Consider the following 21,374-nt stretch of genomic DNA (forward strand, 5'->3'; position numbering starts at 1 on the left):
TTTGAAGTGTTGCATTCTGCCCTTCTTGAGACAAATGTGAAAAATGAAGACTGATGTTTTGGAATCAGCAGCAGCTGCTGGACTAATCACTGAATCATCTCTGAGTTTATCTCTTCACCTCCAGTGCAGCCAATAGTCAAGTGCAAGGAACTGTGGATGTAACAAATTTAGTGCAATACTTTCTAAACATCAACACAGCTTAATCTCCTGTGGCAGGGAAGGTGTTGAGTTAATTTTTATATATTTTTTATTTTATATTATTTGACTTTTTTTTCTTCTGGAAATTTTTTAAAGCTTCAGTTATTTTTGAGTTTTATTTGAGGTCCTAATGATATGTATGCATGTCCACAAGCACCCAGAAACTTAGAAGACTGAACTCTATCAATGTGTACAAAAATAGTATTTGTGTGATATCCATCCATTTATAGACACTTTGAAAAACTGATTCACAATATTCATTTTATAAGCACCTGTCTAGTTTTCTTTAGTATTGTATTTAATCTTATTTAACTATCTATTGAAAATCCTGTAGCTGTTTTAGTAAGCTGTGTCTTTGTGAAATCTGTTTCTGTTATTTGTTGGGTCATAACTAATAATTCATAGCACTAATCAAACATGCTGCTTATGTTTGTATGTGTACATGTTTGTTAATGTAAAAATGAGCAATCACATCAACCAACAGACGTCAAACTGTAACTGTTGCTACGTGTACGTACAACAACTGTTTTTATACACCTACTAATTGATTTAAATTTAACTTAAGGGACTTGAGGAAAGTTTTACAGACACTTTCATGCGGACCGAGCGTCGCTTGCAACCTGCAGAACTAAACTCAGGGCAGAAAAAACCCCAATTACGCTTCTCTTCTTTGTCTGACGTCACGTCCTCCCTCCTCTCTCGCTTCCATCTTGCTCCCCGCATGTGTCTGCTGTTAGTTTACAGGTCAGTGAGGAGCTTTAAATACTTTCTTCTCTGCACTGTTATCCCCTGATCAGACGGCCAGAGGTAAACGAAAGCCTTTCCCGACCTGATGGCTGATATCCGCCGCGGTGTGAAGCTAATTTTACTCACGGATCTGTGTGGCGGTGTGACAGGCCGTGCTGCTAGCACCTAAGCTAGGCAAAGTTAGCCTCCAGCTTCCTCGCAAAAAAAGCTATAAAAAACTCATTTAGGCTGAATGCAGGTTAACTAAACTTGCCTTTAACGTTGGATAACGTGTTGTTGGCTTATTTAGTTCGACTAATAATATTTCATTGTTATTTGCTTGGCTTCGCTCGTTTAAAGTGCCTCCCAGAAATAAGGAGAATAGCTTGAGTTTTGTAGCACTCGTCCTGCGGATTGGGTAATTTTGTCCTTTTGGCTTTTTTGTCATGCAGTGTTCACTGACTGTTTGTTTAATATGGTTTTAACCTTTTATCTGGAGCATTTGCAGTATTACCACACCCACACTGACAATTCTGCTCCGTGCGCATGTGTGTTTATATGCGTGATTTTTTTCCTTTTTTTTTATTTTTTTTTTTTTTTTTTTTTGGTCCAATCAGATCGCGTTTTGCAGAAAGCTCCGTTTTGCACTAATGACACAATGTGTAGAAATAAATGAATTTAAATAAATTGGGGTTACAACTTGGTATTAAGTGATTATTTTTTTCATGGGATTTGGCAAGTCAAACCTGAACAGCCTGATTTTTTTTTTTTTTTTTTTTCAAATCTGTTTGTTTAAGGCAGGGTTTGCTTATTTTACCCTTGTTTCTGAAATGACTTGTGGGGGAAGTGGTGTTAAAATAAATTGCATCTGATTTCAATGGTTAGATTCTACTTTCTCCCAGATACATTTCTGGGATCAGTCACTCAGAGTTTTTTTTTTTTTCTGCGTGAACATTGTTTGAACCTGCGATCTTTGTAATTATAGTAGTTTAGTATTTCGTAGATTGCTTATGGAAGATTTGAACAATGTTGGAGTTTTGCTTTCTGGTGTCCTATTAAGATTCCCGATGCCTACTTCTATATCTTTAAAAATGTATGTTTCTTGAGGTTTGCGTTTTTTCCATAATTTCCAATCCTGTTAATTTTTTTCTTTTTTGAAGTTGTCACTAGTTTTATCATCTTAAGGAAATACTTTCATATGTTATACCAAGTTGCTACTAAACAGTTATTTTCTGCTAAAAACAAGAAAACTCTGAAATTTTGAGATTAATTGCACATATTTACAAGGAAAGAATTTTTGAAGTAGGAAGATTGTTGATATTAAGTCAGAAATTTGGAAGTAAAACATCTTATTCAAAAGTAAGAATTGTAAAAAAGCTCATTAAGTCAGATTTATCAATTTTTGTCATGAGAAAATAACCAAATTACTTGTTGTAAATATGTGAAATCTCAACATTTCCTAGTTTTATTGCTCTGCAGCACAATGAACGAATCCCTTATAAATTTAAATTCGGCTGTTATGATAAAATATTAGTTTTTCTTATTTACTCTTTTTTTTTCCAGAATCCAAATTTATAGAAATAAGTTCTGAACATAAAGTTGACTTTATTTTCTAACTTTTGTGGCTTCTACCGTGTCTGAGAGAATCATTTCCTCTCGGCTACACTTACATTCTTATTTCCTGTTGGCAAAAGTCAAAAATGTCGTTCATGTGAGTTAATTTCAAGATCAAAACCTTCACTCATTGTTTATAATCTAATTTAATGTTTGAGCTGACAGTGGGATGTCTTTATCTACATGGTGTGTCTTTGTGCGCTTGAGATTTCTGCATCATGTTGTCCTATGTTCTTATAACTTAGATTTGTCTGTAAATAACTGCAGCACTACCACCGTGTTATAATATATCAATCTTTTCATTTGCAGATGAAAGAAGCAATAATGAATCAAGAAAAACTCGCTAAACTACAAGCGCAAGTCCGCATCGGTGGAAAGGTAAAGTCTTGCCGTTATACGCAGCGTATTTGGGTTGAATGATTTCAAACGATTAAAACGGCTCAAAAGAACAAATCAAAATCAATGGTTATGAGTTGTGTGGTTAAAGTCTGAGCCTATCTCTGATTTGAGATGCTACTTAAACAGATCACTCATTCATGGGGAAAAAAAGACAATTCCATAAGATGGACAGGGCCAATATTTCTCCAGTGTGAAGTTAACGACTCTTTGGGACGCATCCTCCCTGTCCTCTCTCCCACAGGGAAGCGCCCGCAGAAAGAAGAAGGTTGTACACAGAACGGCGACCGCCGACGACAAGAAGCTCCAGTTCTCCCTAAAGAAGCTCGGCGTCAACAACATCTCCGGCATTGAAGAGGTAGGCGCCGCGCCCGGCAGAACCCGCCACCCCCCTGTCCGCGCCCGTCTCCTTCGGTAACGCCTCAGCGTCTCGTTCCAGGTGAACATGTTCACGAACCAGGGCACGGTGATCCACTTCAACAACCCCAAAGTGCAGGCCTCCCTCGCCGCCAACACCTTCACCATCACCGGCCACGCCGAGACCAAGCAGCTGACCGAGATGCTGCCCGGCATCCTCAACCAGCTGGGAGCCGACAGCCTGACGAGCCTGCGGAGACTCGCCGAGGCTCTCCCCAAACAGGGTCCGCAACCCCCCCACGCCGTCACAGATTCCGTAGCTACGCCGCGATTTTCCGGTCTCGTTGCCAATGAGGTAACTTTGATTGCGTCCTCTGCTTTCAGCTGGAGATGGAAAAGCGCCGATCGCAGCAGTAGAAGAAGAGGACGATGACGTTCCAGGTGAGGGATTTTCCCGCAGTGCGATCATTGCATCAAGATGTTCCTCCTCCGCCTTAAATAAATAAAATGCCGCAGGTTTTTCCTTCCCAGGATGCATCGCTGTCTTTTGACGATGTTCGGCTTTATTTGCTTTTCTTTGCTGAGAAAGTTGGACCCAAACACATGAGGTTGTCATTAGTGCGATCCCGGCTTTTCCCAGGACTTCTCAGGTCCTCTCTAACGCAACAAACGATTACGCTTTGCTGTCAAAGCGCGTGATGGCACAGGGGTTAACTACCCTCACCACCACGTTGTTGATAGAGTTGGGTTTCCTTTTGTTCTCCTGCTGTTTGCCCAGACGTTTTTAAAAATTGTTTCCATTTTAACCTTTGACCCTCTGAGACTTGGACATGGTGGTTCTCACAGAGGAGGGAGAAGCCAACTTCTTGAAGTGCTTTGCCATAATTTGTACTGCGACTGTTTTTTGTCGACAAGAAACTTATTTTCATAGCATGGCCTTTATATTGCTGTAATTTAAGTTGATTCTTTTACTTAAAAAAAAAACAAAACAACAACCTTAGTATATTTTTTTCCTTCTTGACAAATTTGTGCACCACTTTGTGTCGGCCTCATCTGAAATACAGTGAAGTTTGAGGTTTTTATTGTGACGAAAGAACGGTAAATTGTGTGAATGCTTTCATAAGGCATCGTATGTTGAGCACATTGCAAGTCTGTGTACGAGTGAGGAATCAGGTTTCAGATAAACTCTCTTCCTGGGAGCGTTTTGAAAGCTCGGATGCGACTTTCTCTCCCTCTCAGACAGTTCAGACCTCCGCGTTTGTGTCGTTTCAGATCTGGTGGAGAATTTCGACGAAGCGTCTAAGGACGAGGCCAACTAGGCGGAGATGGGAGACGGCAGAACTCAACAGGACCACGTGGGGAGTGGAGGGGGCACGAGACGTTGTTTCGCATCGAAGAAGCGGAGAGTTGACAGTCGAAACACCTGAGCAAGTTGAGACATCGTGTCGGCGTTGAGCCTTCTGTAAAAAGCGCAACACTTCAATTAATTATCGCCACACTCTTCAGTCATTTCTTTTGAGTCGTTTTGTAGAGTATTACTCCGTATGGAAACCGGGGTCACAGTATTTCGGTGTTCAGGTGTGTTTATTTCTCAGTCCACCTCTTTGCCACCAGGCGCTCCACATGCTTGTCGTGCTCATGTGGTCTTAATGTACAGTTACAGTAAGAGATTGAGTGTCTGATGCCCCCCGGCTGTACATCCGTTTCCTCTGTTACTGAACTGTGGCCTCGCTAAAATCACCATATCTGAAATAAACCTTTGCTACTGTCACTTAACAGAACAATGCGTCTGTTTTTTGTTTTTTTCTCCCTCCAACTGGGTGATAAAATGCTTCAAAACATGTTTTCATCAGACATGTTTGCCACTTTTCACCAAATATCTGACTTGCACCCTCATGATTCTCCTGTACTCTTAATTGTAATGTATTGTATTGTTTAATGCTAACTTAAAGGATTAGCATTAAAGTGTATGCAAAAATTAAGGCCTTAAAATTTCTTCAATTCAATGAAAAACAAGTTCTGTTGCAATAAGCAACTCAAAGAATCAAATGATAAAACGAGCTCAATAACTTCCATTTACATGATTCATAAGTTTTTCTCTTCTCAGTCTCAACTAGCTCCCCCTCTTTTTTTCTTTTTTTTTACAATTTTGTTCACAGACTTCATAATTCATTGTATTTGTTTCTGTTGTTTTGTCTTCCAGTCTCAGTGTTAAATGTTCTTTAGAATTTCAAGTTTATTGATTTTTAAGAATTGGTTCTTGCGTTATTATGCCATTACCATTAGGTTACTTGAAAGTGGTCTATAAACAAACGGTACTGTTTATCGCAATAACGTCTGGGACGATTTCTGTTTTGTTACCGTGACGGGCCTAACAAGTTAACAGCGGGTCTTGAATTTTGCTGTGGCAGGACTGTTTAATCTCATTATGTGTAGTTTTCTTGTGAGACTTTGTTGCTTTGAGTCACATGCAGTCATCTTCACTGTGACTCAAAGCGGTTGCGGCCATACAGCTAATCACATTTTTTATTATGTTTGTTTACTGATAACTAGCTGCTAATATATCCTTGCTGGTCTGATGACCATCAAACGTAAAAGCAGGTTTATTGCCAGTTGGCTGGATGGTATTTGTCTTGCCCATTAGCTCACCTGTGTTAACCAGTATGATTTTTAGTTATATATATATATATATATATATATATTTTTTTTTTTTGTTCATGCATTTGTTTTTTGTTCATTATGTCTCGCAATGCATTCTCATTAGTCTTAAAAGGTCTTAAATTTGAATTGGTGAAACCTGCAGGAATCCAGCTACATGATGTTGCTCTGGATGAAAATGGAAGCCCTGAATCTTGACAGAATGAAGACCACTGGTCTGAAGCCGATTTGATGTGGTTAGCTGGATGATCAGCCATGGTAACAGTTTACATTTCTTTCCATACTAACAAGTGTAATGAACTTTTGAATAATCATTTCTTCAAAAGTCATTTAATGATTTAGCTTTAATTACAAACAGATTTTTTTAAATTTTGTCTTTTAACTCAATTCAAACTAATTTCTTGGGTTGCTTTGTGACTCGATGTTTGTTCAGTATGGAGCACTTTTAACTGCAGAATCCTTCACATCTAAAAAGTGCTAATTATAGGGCACCTTTGTGTTTCCACTCGCAACCAATTTGGTAAATTGCCACAACTAATGGGATTTTATGTAATTTAAGTTTCACAAAACCACATCACACTGTGGCCTAAAAGAAAATCTAGATTGTTTAAAAAAAAAAAAAAAAAAAAACACACACCCCTTTCAGTTTTTTTTTTGTATTTTAAAACGGCTTTTATTTTTTATGGTAAAAATGTAACTTTTTTTTTTTAAAAACAACCAACGAATAGAATTGGACAGACGGCAAAATTACGACTGTTTTAATGCACAAGCCATTTTATACAAAACTGCAAAAGAAGCACCACAATACCACATAGGGCTGTCGATTTGCAGTGTGCCGTCTTTTTAAATTCACAAAACATCTAAACGTGGCTGTACATAAACACACAACTGACCCTAGAATGGCCCGCAATACATTCAAATAAAAACAAACAAAAAAATCACACACAAAAAGATTCGGTTAATTCACCGACATGTTGCCAGCTTCATGTTCTCACGGTTCAGTGTGCATCTGAAATGTGCTTGCTGTGAAGACCAGACGTGATGATGAACAACTTTTTGGTTTTTTTCCAACTTTAGAAACCATTTCAGTATGGTTAAAGTTATTTAACCTTCCCGCAGTCCTAGCTCTACGTTCGGGAAAAGCGAGGCAGATGTTACGGTCGTCAGTTCCCGAAACCACAGGGACAAAAAAAATAACGGAAAACTTCACACGGGGTCCACTCTACCTCTTTTAGGTCAGCAGGAGGTTTAACAACAGGTGGAAAAGGTGTAATAATATATTAGGATGTGACAAAACCAATAACCAATCGTTACTTAATTTAAAACATCACATGTAGTCTGCGACTCGTCTCCACCTCACTTCCACGTCCTTCGGTGTGCTCCAATTACGTTTACAACTCCAGAGGATTACGTTAAAGTGCAGAGCATGACTGCTTCCAAAAGGGTTAGAAGTGAAAACAAGCTGCCGTGTGCACAAGATTAAATAAATAAGATTTTACGACACGAATTAAATATATTTGTTTTTAAGAGATCAAAATATTCCCGCAGGCTGTAATCCAGGGCATGCTACATGATTGTCCAGCACCAAGCGACGTCCCACAAGGAGTCTGTCCTCCAGGAGTTCACTCTCTGATTCCCATCAGTAGTTTCAGTAGGTGGGCCTCCATCACCTGTTGAACTGAACACACAAACACGGATTTGTTTCAAGTGTAGAACCAGTAGATGGCGCCACATGACCAAAGAAACAAAGCCAGGTGTTACATGTGCATCTTCAATGGTTCTATGCTCGGGAAAGAGTTATGTCCCACTGATGGATGTGGTTTTGGTGCAAAAATGTACCAATCAGCCGCAGGATTTAAAGCCGGTTTTTTCAAGAGCCGAGAGGCCACTCTATGATTAAGACTTCACTCCAAAAACAGAATTAAGTCCGATTGCAAATGCGGCAAACTTTCATTTTTAGATTATTTCTGTGGTTTGAAGAAACCAAAACTTAAGTCCTTGGCTCTAATGTTAATCGCTACATTTGGAAGAAACTGTAACAATTGTTAGGACACTATCTCAACTGCTAAGTATGGGGGTGGCAGCATCATGTTGTGGGGGAGGTTTTGGTGGCTGATGCTCCTTATGAGACGGCATCATGAAGGAAGAATATGAGAAAATATTGACGCAACATCTCAAGATATCAGTTCAGAAAATATTTGATTTATATTTACACAACAGGGGAAAAAAATGTTTTTTTTATTTTTTTTAAATGTAACTGGATTCAACTTTAGCCGGGAAAAAAAAAAAAACTGAGAGGATGAAAAATATTTATACTAAATTCCACGTTGTATTATTGTTTTTAAAAATCACTGAAGCCATTTCCTGGATAATTATTCTCATCTTTGATGAGCATGTAAACCTCTAACCAGCGCTGTATTTAGAGCTAAATGTAGCCATCAGACACGTTTATTCCTCACACACCGTTTCGATGACCCATAGCCACGGCCATATCCATGGCGTTGAATCCCGAATCTGACTCTACGGTAGGATCGGCGCCGCTATCTAGAAAACACGAGTCACATTTCACGTTAGTGTCGGATTAAACAAAACAGACGGGTATTTATCCTCTCGAAGTCATTACCTGCAGATGAATTTTCCTTACCTAACAGAATCTCAACACAGCGCACGTGGTTGCCATGGACAGCATACAGCAGAGGGGCGCCTCCATTCTGAGGAAGATAAGTTAATGTCTAAACAGCGACGCCCAGAGGTCGATCAAGGGAGTTCAACATTGTTTCCTTCCATAACCAGATCTATGTTAAACACATCAACCACAATGGGATGCAGCGGACGTGAATCAAGCTCATACCCAGTCGTACTCATTGACATCCACTCCGCAGTCGATGAGCATCTTCACTATGTCTGTGTATCCCTTACTGCAGGCCAGAGAGAGCGCACTTTCCCGCCCTTTGGCCAGCAGATTTGGGTCAGCCCCCTGCAGCCAAGCGAGAGAGAGAGAGAAAGAGAGTGAATGTTTTCAGAGTCGATTCAATAACCGCTACGTGCTCCGTTTTGTTCTGCCGTACGTTTTGCAGCAGAAACTCGACAACGGCGATTTGTCCGTGCGCCGCAGCCCACATCAGAGGGGTGAAACCTTCGTCGTCTTGGAGATTGATTACGGTCTCTGTGAAAAGAAATACACCTGAGATTAAAATCTGTTGGAGGTGGCAGAGGTACAAGAACAGGGAACTGTGGGTACACTTTTTCTGTAGTTCATGATTATTAGGTCTAAATTAGCAATCATCGTAGTGTTTACGTCTTAAATTGTTTTGTTCACATTATAGAAGGATTAGAAGTGATATTAAACAAGTTACACCAAGTTAGGCACTTTTTGGCTAAAGGCTGACTGACAATGTTGAAGTTTTTTCCCCTATGGAACATATAAGATGTAAAAAATATCCCTCTATTTATTGGATAAAATCAGTGTTGGATGTTATAGAAAATTAAGGGATTACAAGATGATCCCTGTTTACAGAACTAAACTTCATCAGTAGTCATAGTATTGAGGTGAGCAGTCTTGGAATTGTGTTTGCAAAGAAGGAAAACTGAATGTGCAGAAAAAGAGGGTATAGAGAACAGGGCCCTGAGGAACACACAATGACAAGAAATTGCTTTTACTGAAAGACAAAACTATGCATGCTCTAAAAACAAAGATGAACTGCCCACCTTGTTCAATCCTACTGGCCAAAAACACCATTTCTCCCTGGGCTGCCAGCTGATGAATGGATAAAGCTGGAAAATAAGAGGAAAACTTAATGTGTTACACTTCCGATTAAATGATACAAAAAGAAAAAAAAAAAACAGCACTTACAGTGGACCAAAAGCGGTGTGGAGGAAACCTCGTTGCCACGGTGTTTGTTGGTCAGTGTGGTAGACTGTTTAATCGGGGAGAAATGTTTGGTGGTGGAAGGCGTGTAAACGTGACGTACTTGTATACCTGGCGACGGTGAGGTTTGGATGTTGCACTCAGCTGAAAGGAAGAAAAGGGATCTTTTAGTGTACACACAGGATGACTTCTTGTGCATTAAAGAAACAAATTTCCACTTAGAAGGCAGATCATACCTTTAAACAGAACGGAAGCCACCTCCAGGTCAGAGTTTACCTGGTCCTGAATGTTCTTACTGTCCTCCTCGTTGAGAGACTTCACAAATCTGGAGCAAACATTCATGTCAAAGCGGTTGGGGAGGATGAACTTGATGCCCATGGCCACATTTTGAGGGCTTGGCTCGTCGGGGGTCGGACCCACCGACTGCTCGGTCTTTATGGAGCTCAGGTCAGGCATCACGCAGATCCCCTCCATCCCCTCCATGTCCTCAGCGACCAGGGGACAGACAGCGGTCCCCTCTACAGCTGCCACGGTAACGTTATCCATCCTCTTTCACACAGCTAAGGCGGACCAATAAGAATAATGAAATACAACGCTATATCTCGGAGCTATCTTCACTGAACTCAAGGAGTACCAAAATACAAGAATTAAACTAAAGCAGCATTTATTTTATTCATCCAAATGCCCACAAACTAAACTGTCAGTTAGCTATTTGTTAGCATGTTATAGCATATTGTTGCTCCAGCTTTCTGTCAGTCATACTTACTTCTCGGGAAATAAAACATGTTAAGTTGTTCAGACTTGAAGCTTAAACGTTACCAGCGTCCGAGTAGCTAAATCGAAAAAATAATACAACATGACGCTAAATTATAAAATCGTCATAAAATCATCGCTGCAGCTTCGGTGTTTTGATAAATATGCGCATGCGCACTTTGATTCTGGGTGCTCTCCCTTATTTGGTTCTCCTTGGACTTCCGGTGTTTTCGGCTATCCAACAGGTGCACACTCAGCCGCGGTTTAGTATGATGATGCATTTAAGTCGAGTCGTACACTGTATTTTTAAAACTATTATTCCCCGCCACTCCCCCAGGACTTTATAAATGACATCCCAGAGTATTTGCAGGTAAGTTTCATGTTGTAAAGATTAAACATTACATAGTAAAATCAAATACTCTCCAAAAATAATCTCAAATCTGTACATGGCCTCAGTTTAGATCTCATTCTAAGCAGTGTTTAAAAATCGGGCACCTTTTTGCTCAGAACTAGTGTGTATCTATTGTTTTGACCAAAATACATGAAACATTTTCAATTATTTGTAATTTGCGGTGCATCTTGCTGTGTTTTATTAAATTCCTTTGACAAATGTGAGAAAAGAAATATTCAAGATGCTGAGCAAGTTAGACATTTTCTGGAAAAAAAAGTTATTTTATCTGAAGATTTTTGCAAAAATTAACCTAATTTATGCCGTTGTTATTACACTTCTACCAACAGATGGCGCCAATGTCAAGGTGAAAATCAAATGTTACCTTGAAATTGAAATTGAATTTATCTTAAATTTATCATTGAATATCGGCTTCACGTGAATGGAGAACACTAATTAAAAACTATGCTTTAGTGGTTTTGACACCATAGTTATAGGAGAAAAAAGTATTTTTTGAACTTGTGGTATAAAAATGTTAACATGTTTCCAAAAAATAAAAAAAATAAAAAAGAAAAAAAGAATACTTAAATGATCTGGAAGAAAGAATCTGTAATTTCTTATCAGTCTCTGAGGACTCTATTTTTAAGCTGCGACTATCAGTGTGTTGTAAGAAATCTTTTTACAGAATAAGACAAACAAAACATTCAGAGTTGGTTAGTGGGTGGATGAAAATGCAGTGGGGAGTGATTCATGACACGTTTCCTCCAGTAAAACTGTCATTTTCAAGGAACAGAGCCAAAAAACACATTGTAGACTATATAAATGGCCAGAAAAACACAAAAATAAATAACTTCTTAAACTGATTATCACGAGGTCTCTTGTCTCTTAAAAGAATATGGCAATAAAGGACATACTTGGGAATTTGATCAGAGTGAAGTAACAATACATCTCAAACAATGTCCTTGTGAACTAATAGGAGCAAAGAATAGATGTTTGGGTAAACAGTACAGTGCAGCACTACAGCTGGTGAAAACCAAACGCAGAAACACCTCATGTTAACAGTCAAACACGGCAGAGGAAACTTCACCATTTAGCCGCGTTTTACAAGTTAAGCACAATCTAAACGCCTGCTGATTTATTTATCATTAATACTGTTTATGACACATTAATAGGTTAAACAAAATACCAGAACAGTTCATTATAATATAAAATATAAAAATACTGACTGAATGCAGTGAAATACTGGGGTAAGAAGAGGCACTATTTCCTCTGTGTACATTAGTACAATTGTTAGCCTGGTCTCCGTGTGCACTGGCAGAGTCTCTCCAAGTACTCCTGCTTCCTTCATAATTATGATTCTGCGGTAAGACTTGAAATTCAATTTAAGCAGACCTTCTCCATCTAATCTAACTAAAATGTAGAAAATTTGGGAAAATTTTTTGCCCCTAGATATGAAAAGCTGGTCGAATCACACAGTAAAAGAACTGTAATTGCAGCAAAAATGTGAATCAGAGTAATGATTCAGACAGGCTAGATTACAAATGCACAACACAAATGCAGAACACAAATGCAGAACACATTTTTCAAATCTTTAAGCTTTGTATTTATTCCAAACAAACTGTGTTGAATTTTGTAGTTAGAACGTGACAAAATGTGGAAAGTGAGCTAGTTTGAAATTTGAAATTTTGTCAGAAATACTGTGCTTTAGTTTAGTTTCAGCTCTTGCTAGTTGTAGTGGTACCTGAACACCACACCAGCATGACTGAAATTCACTTCACTTGTGATTGGTCACAAACATTGCAGATATGATGAAGGGACACTGCATTGCAAAGATCTTTAGTCAACTTTTGCAAACCTCCACTCCCCTGTCCTGTTTGAAATACAAAAACAAGCAAACCCCCACGCAGTGATGCTGCCACCACCGTGTTTCAATCCTGCTTTTTTGTTGTTGGAAGTGTCGCCGTTTTTTGGCCAAATGTCATCACTGAAGGCTGGTGTGGCGTAACACAAGCTCTCCCAAGGGTTTGAAAAATCTCTAACCATTAGCACACAAAAATGAATCGGATTGAGAAAAGGTTTATGTACTGGACTGGTGCATAACCAGTAATCTTACTTTCAGGTTTTCACAGTAGGTGATGTCACTCGTCTCTTTTCTGAAATACATCCTGATAACGTTTTTCAGTTTTTCAAGTGCAAGGGCGCAGTAGTGTGACAGGGAGTATTACCGCATCATAGCGCCATTGTTCGTGTTTGCTTGTTTACACTGACCAAACCGGTTCCGATGTCTTCTTTCAACACGTCTGCTGAATTAAAAGTTTCTTTAGATGTGAAGAATCTGCTGCTGCCTCACCCTGACTCATACGTCTGACTTTATGAGACAGATGCTTGAAGGATTTTTGAAGAAGGCTTCATTTTTTTTTTTTGCCACAACAAAGTCAGTCAGAAGTAAAATGCCTGTGTGTGTATGCCCCTAAACTCATTTTTCTTTTCTTTTTTTTTGCTGCTGCCTGCAGCATCCTCTAATTCAGTGATGGCTTTTAATCTTCTTGATATCAGCTTACGTGGTTCCAGATAAGCCGGAACAACATTCAGGTGTACTTGAGAATTTTATTTGGATCTTATAGTGACAGCCATAGTTTGCAGTGTGCTTTTAAAAGATTATAGTGGATCTCTTTGTTATGAGGTAGCAAACGCAATTGCAAAGTGAGTACAGTCTTACGTATTTGCAGAGAAACAAAAACCTTTGCATACATTTTTGACATACATCAAATTCTTTGACTATTGCATACTCTGATTGTTGCTTCAAAGGTGTACCTCATCCTTTTGCCCCACATTTGTTGCCGGAAAATAGGTATTACAATTTTTTTTTTTTAACCACATAGTGAAATTAAGCTTTAAAATAATGTCACTTTCAGTGATATCTCGGGGCGAAGTTTGTCTTTGGTAGCACAAAATGAGATGTAGCTAGTGTCAGAATATGAGAGTTTTCTGCACTCTTTGGTGGTAATTTTACGCCAGACACTATTTTAATTAAAAAGTATAATTAAACCAAATTTTAATTTCAGCTTATCTGTAAGTCAAATTGATCATTCATATATTTTATTTTAAAGAATTTGATCTTGTTTAAGTTATTTTTAATTATGGGTTTATGATGAAATAATCCAATTACAAAAGGAAACACGGATTTAGTTGGACACCAAGTGTATGTACAGAGGCAATAACAATAGTAAGAGTGACATGATAACAGTCTCTAATTGGTTGAAATTTACAATATGACACCGTTATGAAAACAAAATGAGAGGTGTTTAAAATAACAAAAAATTCTATTCAATGTAATAATACTAATATTTTTTAAAGTAAGGGGAAGCGAAACTGACTGAAATGACTTGAGTAAGAAAGTGGTTAAAAAAAGGCAATTTAAAACTATTTAATAATTATCTGATTTAATTAGCAGAGAGTTGAGCAAGCGGACAGACAGAAATATGAAGTTATGTGGAAATTTTGGTATTTTAAAGAACAGAATAAAAATAAGCTTAACAAAGTAAAAAAAATAATAAAATTAGCCATCCATCAGAGAAACCATGACAATTCAGGAAGTCAGTGAGGTGATGCATTGTGCTACTGTTGGGTTTCCTTAGACATTTTTTAACCAAATTGAACAATAAACTAAACTCGATAGCATTGTTTGACCGCTAGGTTCAATTTAAATTGTATGTAATTGAAAAATGTGTAGCAAAACTACTCCTAGAAGCACAGCAGTTATGCCTACTATCCTAAACATAATATTTGACTGTTTACTGCCTAAAAATCTTAATAAGATAACAAGAAATGATTTATGTAAGACTAGACGTAGTAGGCAAAGTACAAATGAATAATAGACGTCATGTGACGGGGCCGTGGGACTCGTCCTGTCTCCCTCCTCTGTCCTCCTGCTGCAGCCGGTGACTGACGGAGAGAGAGGCAGGGGGCTGGACCGCAGGAGAGCAGCCTGGAAACAGTAAACCCTGCACGGCGACACCTGCAGACATTAACTCCTCGTGCTGATTTTAGTTTTTTTTTTCCCCCAGTACAAAAAGAAAGAAGGAGAAGAAAAAAAAAAAACCGCGGATGAAACCGAAGCAACTGGTGCGGAATGAGGGCGTGAGAGTTGCGGGAATGTACGGAAAGCCGAAGCGAGACTGAATTAACAGAAAGTTCTGCGACAGACGACAGCGGAGACGACATCAGGTAATGGCAGACTGAGTCATTCTCATTCAGGAAAAAAACCCCCCACAACAAAACGGTGCTTTAAACAGCTTTTTAGATAGCTTCGCATTTTTTCTCCCTCGTGCTGCTTTAATATTAATGAACTATCTCGCGTGCGTTTGTTTAATTGATCTGTTTAGACCGGTGCGTTCACAGGTAAGAAGCGGAGCTCGAGTTGCTCCTCTCACAAGCCACTCTTTGTTGTGATCCTGCACACATCATTTGTTTGTTCTTGTGCATTTGGGAGGTTGCATGAGTGGCTTTCAGCATAAGTCGCATTATTGTTCCAAATGAATAAGCCTCGATGCTGATGATGTTCCACAGGCTTCTTAGTCTGACAATGTTTTGAAGCTTCGATCCGCCATAATCGGTGTTTTAAACAAGGACTCTGACAAAAACAGTCTGTGCTCTTTCTGCTTTGAATGCAATTAGACCAGTGACATCACAAAAGGCACGTTTTGTTTTTAAATGGATATTTAAGTTTCCTTCCAGTCTGTCCTGGTATTTTTAACAAACAGTGCTCTATTTTTGTCAAATCTTTCTGAAATTTCTTCAGTGTTCTCACATATTATTCAAATCTCAAAAGTAACTTTTCAGCAAGATAAATAAGCTTGTTTTAAGTAAATAATTCTTGAATATAGATATTGAAAAAGCACTATTTAGGCTCATAGATAATTTCCCTTATAACATGGGAAAAATATATTATTAGTGAATAAGTAATTTTTATATTCAATAATTATTTACTCAAAACAAACTTATCTATTTTGAAAACTTAAAAAAAACTAACTTCCGTATCTTGCTGATAAGTTAGTTGTATGTTGGTTTATTTTAAGTGCAATGAGATATTTATACTAGAAACTAGACAAAAATACTTTTAAGATGTTGTGTTTTTGCAGTTTGTACCTGTAGGACACTTTATGCCATTTCCATCTTTCTGGTCAACATCACAGGAAAGAAATGAGACAAAAAAGTCTAATACTCCACAATCGATGAACTCAAGTAATATAAGATCCAAATGCACTCATTTCCTTCGTACTGACAAATCACGTAAGAGTGATGATGAGGCAATATGAAATTCAAAAATGCATTTATGAATTTCAAATACACAGGAATACCAATCATAGGGAAAGCTTCAAATAGGAAACTGTCACTGTACTTGTCACAGTTTGCTTCAGCAGCAGTATCCATCTCGGCTTGGGAGTCACCCGATTCAAACTCCGTCGCAGACACTAAGTCGTCAATCGGCGACAATGCTAATGCAATCCAGATTTCTCTCAAAATCTGCAAAGAGTCACTTATCTGTCACAATCTTCATCATTGCCAGCTGATGAAGCTCGGTTCTTGTGCAACTTGTGATGTCATCGACCAAACTGTAAACTAAGCAGAGTTTGCAGTTTTCCTCTTAACTCCAAACGCCCTCTGTGAAATCCTACATTAGAAATCCAAACATCGTCAGTGTTTACGTGGTAACAGATTTGCTAGTGGTGGAAAAATACATTAGAGGATAGCATCTTTAATAGCATCTGTCATTGGTTGTTTACATTCTGAAGTGAAGCCAAAACCTGTTTCCTGCATTGCATATGACGACTGCATCACAGTTAACCGGGAGGAAAACTCCTGATACATTTGCATCATTTCTTCTTAATGATCATGTTAGCGCTCATTAGCGCCGTATTAGTCTCCTTCTTGCGTGTGAAATGTGCAGCAAATTAAGGTGTAATTGCATCAGGGAGCTAGTTTAAAGCTACTTCTTTTCATGCAGTGTGGCAGCTTGCCATGCGAGAGGAATTACATAATCCAATCCCACTTCACCTGGTAAGAAACTGCAGGGCGTACTCGCTTACATCTGAGAACATTTGCATAGCATTCTTAGCTGTCAAAGACGCTCACCGAATGCCTTTTGACAGCGTGCAATCTTCTGGTGCTTGTAATCTCTTTTCCCACGCTGGGTCCCGGGGGGAGCCTGGCCCTAAGCCAGCTCAGGTTTCTGAGTCACTGTAAGCTCAGGGCCAGGACAATGACAAACGTAAAGAATTGTCTTTGCAACTCATCCTCTTCCCAAGGTGATTTTTGTTTTTTTTGTTTTTTTTGTCTTCGTTTGGTTATCTGATCGTCTGACGGTTTGACATCACGGTAATTGTTGAACTCCGTAAGATCAGAGCCAGGCGCCTCTTCTTTGTTTGAACGGGTGCATTCGGGTCATGCCCTTTTATTTTTAAAGCTTTTGTAAAGGAAAGCGAAACGGAGCGTTCGCATTTGTTGACCTGATGGGGCGGAGCCTGTCAACCCGCGCCAATGTTTACACTACAATATGAAATGTAGACTCGCCTGTTGACTGATATAGTATTAAAATCGGAGACGCCCTTGCCTGTGGTATCTTCTCCTGAAAATGCTGTATGTGTCTTGGTTACTTTATAGTGTGCAAACCTGGTAGGGACCTTAGTGCTCTAGGGTGTTATTTCCTAGCCCTTCCAGGTTTAGACGCATAAAAAAATAAATAAAAAAAACACTCAAAGGGAATCACAACTCCCAGAATATGCATGGAGAAGTATTTTTGTCTTAGTGCACTTGAAATAAGACAAAACTAACTTACAAATAACTTTTCAACAACAAAAAAAAATGTTGCTTGTTTTAGTTCAATAATTCCTTAATATTGATGAAAAATGTACTAGTTCCACTAGCAGATTATTTCACTTATAAGATAGAAAAAACTTCTTATTATAATAGAAATAATCTGCCAATGGAACTAGTACTTTTTAACTAATTTTAAGACAATTTTGACTAAAAACAAGCTCCTATATATTGTTGAAAAGTTACTTGCAAGCTAGTTTTGTCTTATTTAAAGTATATAAAGACATGTAATCGATATCAATAGATAATTCATCTGAAAGAATATTCAATAATTTCACTGAACTGCACAGCATTCTGGGGGATGTAGGCAGACGAAAGACTTTAGCTGATCTCTCACGGCCAGCTAAAAGCGAGGTGGGTGGCCTTAACTAACTCACTCTTTGGTTACTTAGCAACGTACTCTGCAGCATTTGCAAGGTTTTGCAATTGTTCCTCATAACGTCTTAAAAATAAACAACAGAGTTGCCAATAAACATTTTGTGTTGCAACAGCTAATGAAAAAGAAAGTCTGGGACACAACGTCAGCTGTAAGATTATTAAAAAAAAAAAAATCTTAACTATACAACACAAAACAACTCTAGACACGTATGTAAGCAGCTTGACAGCAGCAGGAGGATGTTGCTTTGTCTTTGTCATTATTAGCCTAGCATAGAGAGCGAACAAATAAAAACAAACGAGAAGCAAAACTAACCTGTCTATCCCTATGATCAAACTGTTGGTGTTAGTATGCAGCCAAATGCTCAGTTGAGGATATCATGGCTGATTACAACTGAGCAGAAGATGCAGTTCTACTCACCATGTCAGAGCAGATAGACAGTGTAGCCCCTGTAGCATCAGCTCCACAGGCTCAAGTGTTGGTCGAAAACTTCATGCATTCACTAAAGTTTTAAAAAAATAATTAAGAGGTGCTTGACTTTTACGTCAGTATGACTTTTTTAAACTACTATTTCTATATTTTGAACACGATAGTCTTTAGATAAAAGAAAACTGCATGATATTAGAAAAGCCTCAAATTAGGATATTAGTGTTGAAATATTCTTTTTTTTTTTTCCCATAATGCTGAGTTAATTTTTGAGATATTGCGAAAATTATACAAGGTTCAGGTTGAGAATCCTTTGCAGTAATTCAAGGAGAATCTCCTCCAGTTATGTGACATTTAGGGCAGCAGAAAACATTTCATAGTATTCTGAGTTATCTTAGTGAGATGATGTTTTATTTGCAAACGCGTAGCTTCAGACCACAGACAGAATCTCCACTGTAAACATGTAAGTATAAGGAAGAGGTAAGAAAAAAAACATATTTGCAGAAACTAGCTGAAAGTAATCTGGGATCTTGGAAAAAATCTTTGTCAGAGCAACACAGAATTTCTCATAAAAATTGCTGGATCTCATAAAAGTAACCCATGCTAATCTAATTTTTGCAAGATCTTTCAAAAGTAGCTTTGTTCTCTTTCACTGGAGCAGCTCGAGCAGAATTATCCCTTTTGCCTCCATTTCTGATTTGCTTATAATCATTAAATGTTCAAATTATCAAACACCAAGATTAAATTGACCTCACCGGGGTATAATTGTTTCTTCTTTTCATGCTTCTTGACAAAAAAAACAACAAAAAAACTCCAGACAACTAAGAACAAATGAGTGCGGTCTGAAAAAAGCATGGGTTATAGATTAGACCGGGTCCAGGCCACCCACAGCTACGTGGTTTCTGGTGTTATTATTAACTTAACATTAGAGTAACTCAACTCTTTCATCTGCAGGTATCTGGTGGATGGGTGGAAAATGGAGGTGAACAGACAAGAGGTTCCTTTATATGTAAGTAACTGCACAAGTAGCTTTTATTTTGACATGTTGTGTAGGTCTGCTGGGTGATTTATTTTTTATTTTTTATTTTCCTGTCCAGAAGTAGAGCAGTTTTGAGCTATTTCTTTGTCTCCAAAGAACTAGCCTTCCAAGCACTGGTTGACTGGTGAGACTTGTGTCGCTGATGAAACCCAAGCCAGGAGCGTTTTAGTCCCAAGGGAAGCCAGACCTTTAACAAGCTGTTTGCCGAATGAACATAACCTCTAAAAGCATGACTTCTCCTAAACACGAAGGCCACGGTGCAGGAATAAACTCGTCTGAGTGGGATTTTGGCTCTTTAAAGACAACTCCACTTAGGTCTTAAGTGGTGAAAAGATATACAGGATGTACATTAACAGCTGGGTGTGTCTGGTTTATTGTGGGACAAAGTTTTTCCTTTGTGTAATTCTTTTATTTCTTCAATCTACCTTCTTTTTCCCCTTCAGTCTTCCAAATCTGCTCTCTCTCTCTCTCTCTCGCCCGGGTGCTCCCGTGCCCTTGTGTGGAAACGTGGGTGGGCCAGTCGTTGAAGCGATGCCAGATTTTTTGTTAGCGGAGTGTCTGCTTGTTTTGCTGTGTCACCGCTTTCAGGAGGCAAAAAAAAAAGGGTGGTGTTGGGTGGAGAGACGATGATTCCCCCTAAACCCTCCCCCCAAAAAAACCCTTCACCTAGACTCAATGAGGTCTGAAAGCCAGGCATGTGAATCATTGCGGCTTCCAGCGCCTCTCCGGTCGGAGGAAGTGGTGTCTCCAACCTGGAAGGTCACACGGCTCAACAGGAGCAACTCTGGCTGCTGAATGAGATCCAGATTTCAATGGCGGGCTTTGTGCGGACAAGCCGCGGCGAGCCGCCGCCGTATAAAGGCCTCCATTGTAACACGCCTGGTAAAGTTTTATGGGGCACCTTCACAGATGTAGCGTGGTGTCAGGCCAGTTGCAGATACTTGTGAGATCAATGGACAAGTGGACGCAGTTACGCGCAGGCAGGAGGAGTTTGAGTGGAAGCTGATTTTAATTGAGGCGACCGCTCGACCAGGTCTACAGTCCTCCCTCTGAACGTAACGGACACCGTATTGCTTTTATGATCTGTGCTGGCTTTCACAAGAAAATTAAATGTAAGACGAAGATTAGCTTTAAGCTTTAATTTCCAGGTATTTAGATGTTCCAAGTTCATATCCAGGCAGGTTTTGTTAATTCAAAATAGACTGAAAGAAATCCCTCCGAAACAAACAGCTAAGTGATGTTTTAGGTGTCTGAATCAAACATAACTATGACATTGTATTAGGGCCGTAATAAACGGAGAATAATAAAGAGGAGGAATCATTTTCAACTAAACCTTTTGTTTTATTCTTTTTCTAAAAAGGACAAGGAAATTTCAGAGATTCAAATGTCAAACATTTGAGAGAAATTTTGAGATTAAGCTCTGAAATTTTCTGGAAAAAAGAAGACAATTTGTTCCTTGGTCTTCATGACCGACCTTCACTAATCTTCTCTTAAAATAAACAAACTCTGGGACTTTCACAGAACAGTTCACAATTTAATTACAACGAGGTCTCTGTCTACTATTGGGAAAAACACCACTGAATGAATATAAAGTGACAAATATCAAGAAGCAACAGAGTTTGAATGCTTAAGAATATCTAATGACTTAATTAAAAATGTAGTTTGTCTAAAATGCAAATTAATTAAGAATTTAAACAGC

At 38.7% G+C, this 21,374-nt stretch overlaps 2 protein-coding genes and 1 long non-coding RNA gene across 4 annotated transcripts; 2 read left to right on the top strand and 1 right to left on the bottom strand.

Annotated features, from left to right (window-relative positions):
* Positions 1-840: 840 nt before the first annotated feature.
* Positions 841-5,072, top strand: btf3 (basic transcription factor 3). 2 transcript variants are annotated; one of them, XM_015014394.1, is made up of 6 exons: positions 841-942; positions 2,848-2,916; positions 3,179-3,292; positions 3,374-3,575; positions 3,676-3,732; positions 4,564-5,072. In XM_015014394.1, the coding sequence occupies exons 2-6, from the start codon at positions 2,848-2,850 to the stop codon at positions 4,608-4,610; spliced, it is 489 nt and encodes a 162-aa protein (XP_014869880.1). In that variant the 5' UTR covers positions 841-942; the 3' UTR covers positions 4,611-5,072. The 2 variants fall into 2 exon arrangements, with proteins under 2 accessions (XP_014869880.1, XP_014869881.1); XM_015014395.1 differs by having other exon boundaries at positions 900-1,005.
* Positions 5,073-6,691: 1,619 nt separating this feature from the next.
* On the bottom strand, positions 6,692-10,773 carry ankra2 (ankyrin repeat, family A (RFXANK-like), 2). Its single transcript, XM_015014396.1, has 9 exons — positions 10,584-10,773; positions 10,054-10,377; positions 9,803-9,961; positions 9,658-9,723; positions 9,018-9,115; positions 8,801-8,926; positions 8,594-8,660; positions 8,413-8,493; positions 6,692-7,627 (listed from the first exon to the last, which is right to left on the bottom strand). The coding sequence occupies exons 2-9, from the start codon at positions 10,361-10,363 to the stop codon at positions 7,572-7,574; spliced, it is 963 nt and encodes a 320-aa protein (XP_014869882.1). The 5' UTR covers positions 10,364-10,377; positions 10,584-10,773; the 3' UTR covers positions 6,692-7,571.
* A 3,752-nt stretch (positions 10,774-14,525) lies between these two features.
* Positions 14,526-19,958, top strand: LOC106934469 (uncharacterized). Its single transcript, XR_001421702.1, has 3 exons — positions 14,526-15,185; positions 19,591-19,645; positions 19,772-19,958. It is a non-coding gene; the product is annotated as an uncharacterized LOC106934469 (long non-coding RNA).
* Positions 19,959-21,374: the final 1,416 nt, after the last annotated feature.

The sequence above is a fragment of the Poecilia latipinna genome, unplaced genomic scaffold, assembly GCF_001443285.1.
Source record: "Poecilia latipinna isolate Pla-1442-1.1 unplaced genomic scaffold, P_latipinna-1.0 Scaffold1811, whole genome shotgun sequence".
NCBI lineage: Eukaryota > Metazoa > Chordata > Actinopteri > Cyprinodontiformes > Poeciliidae > Poecilia > Poecilia latipinna.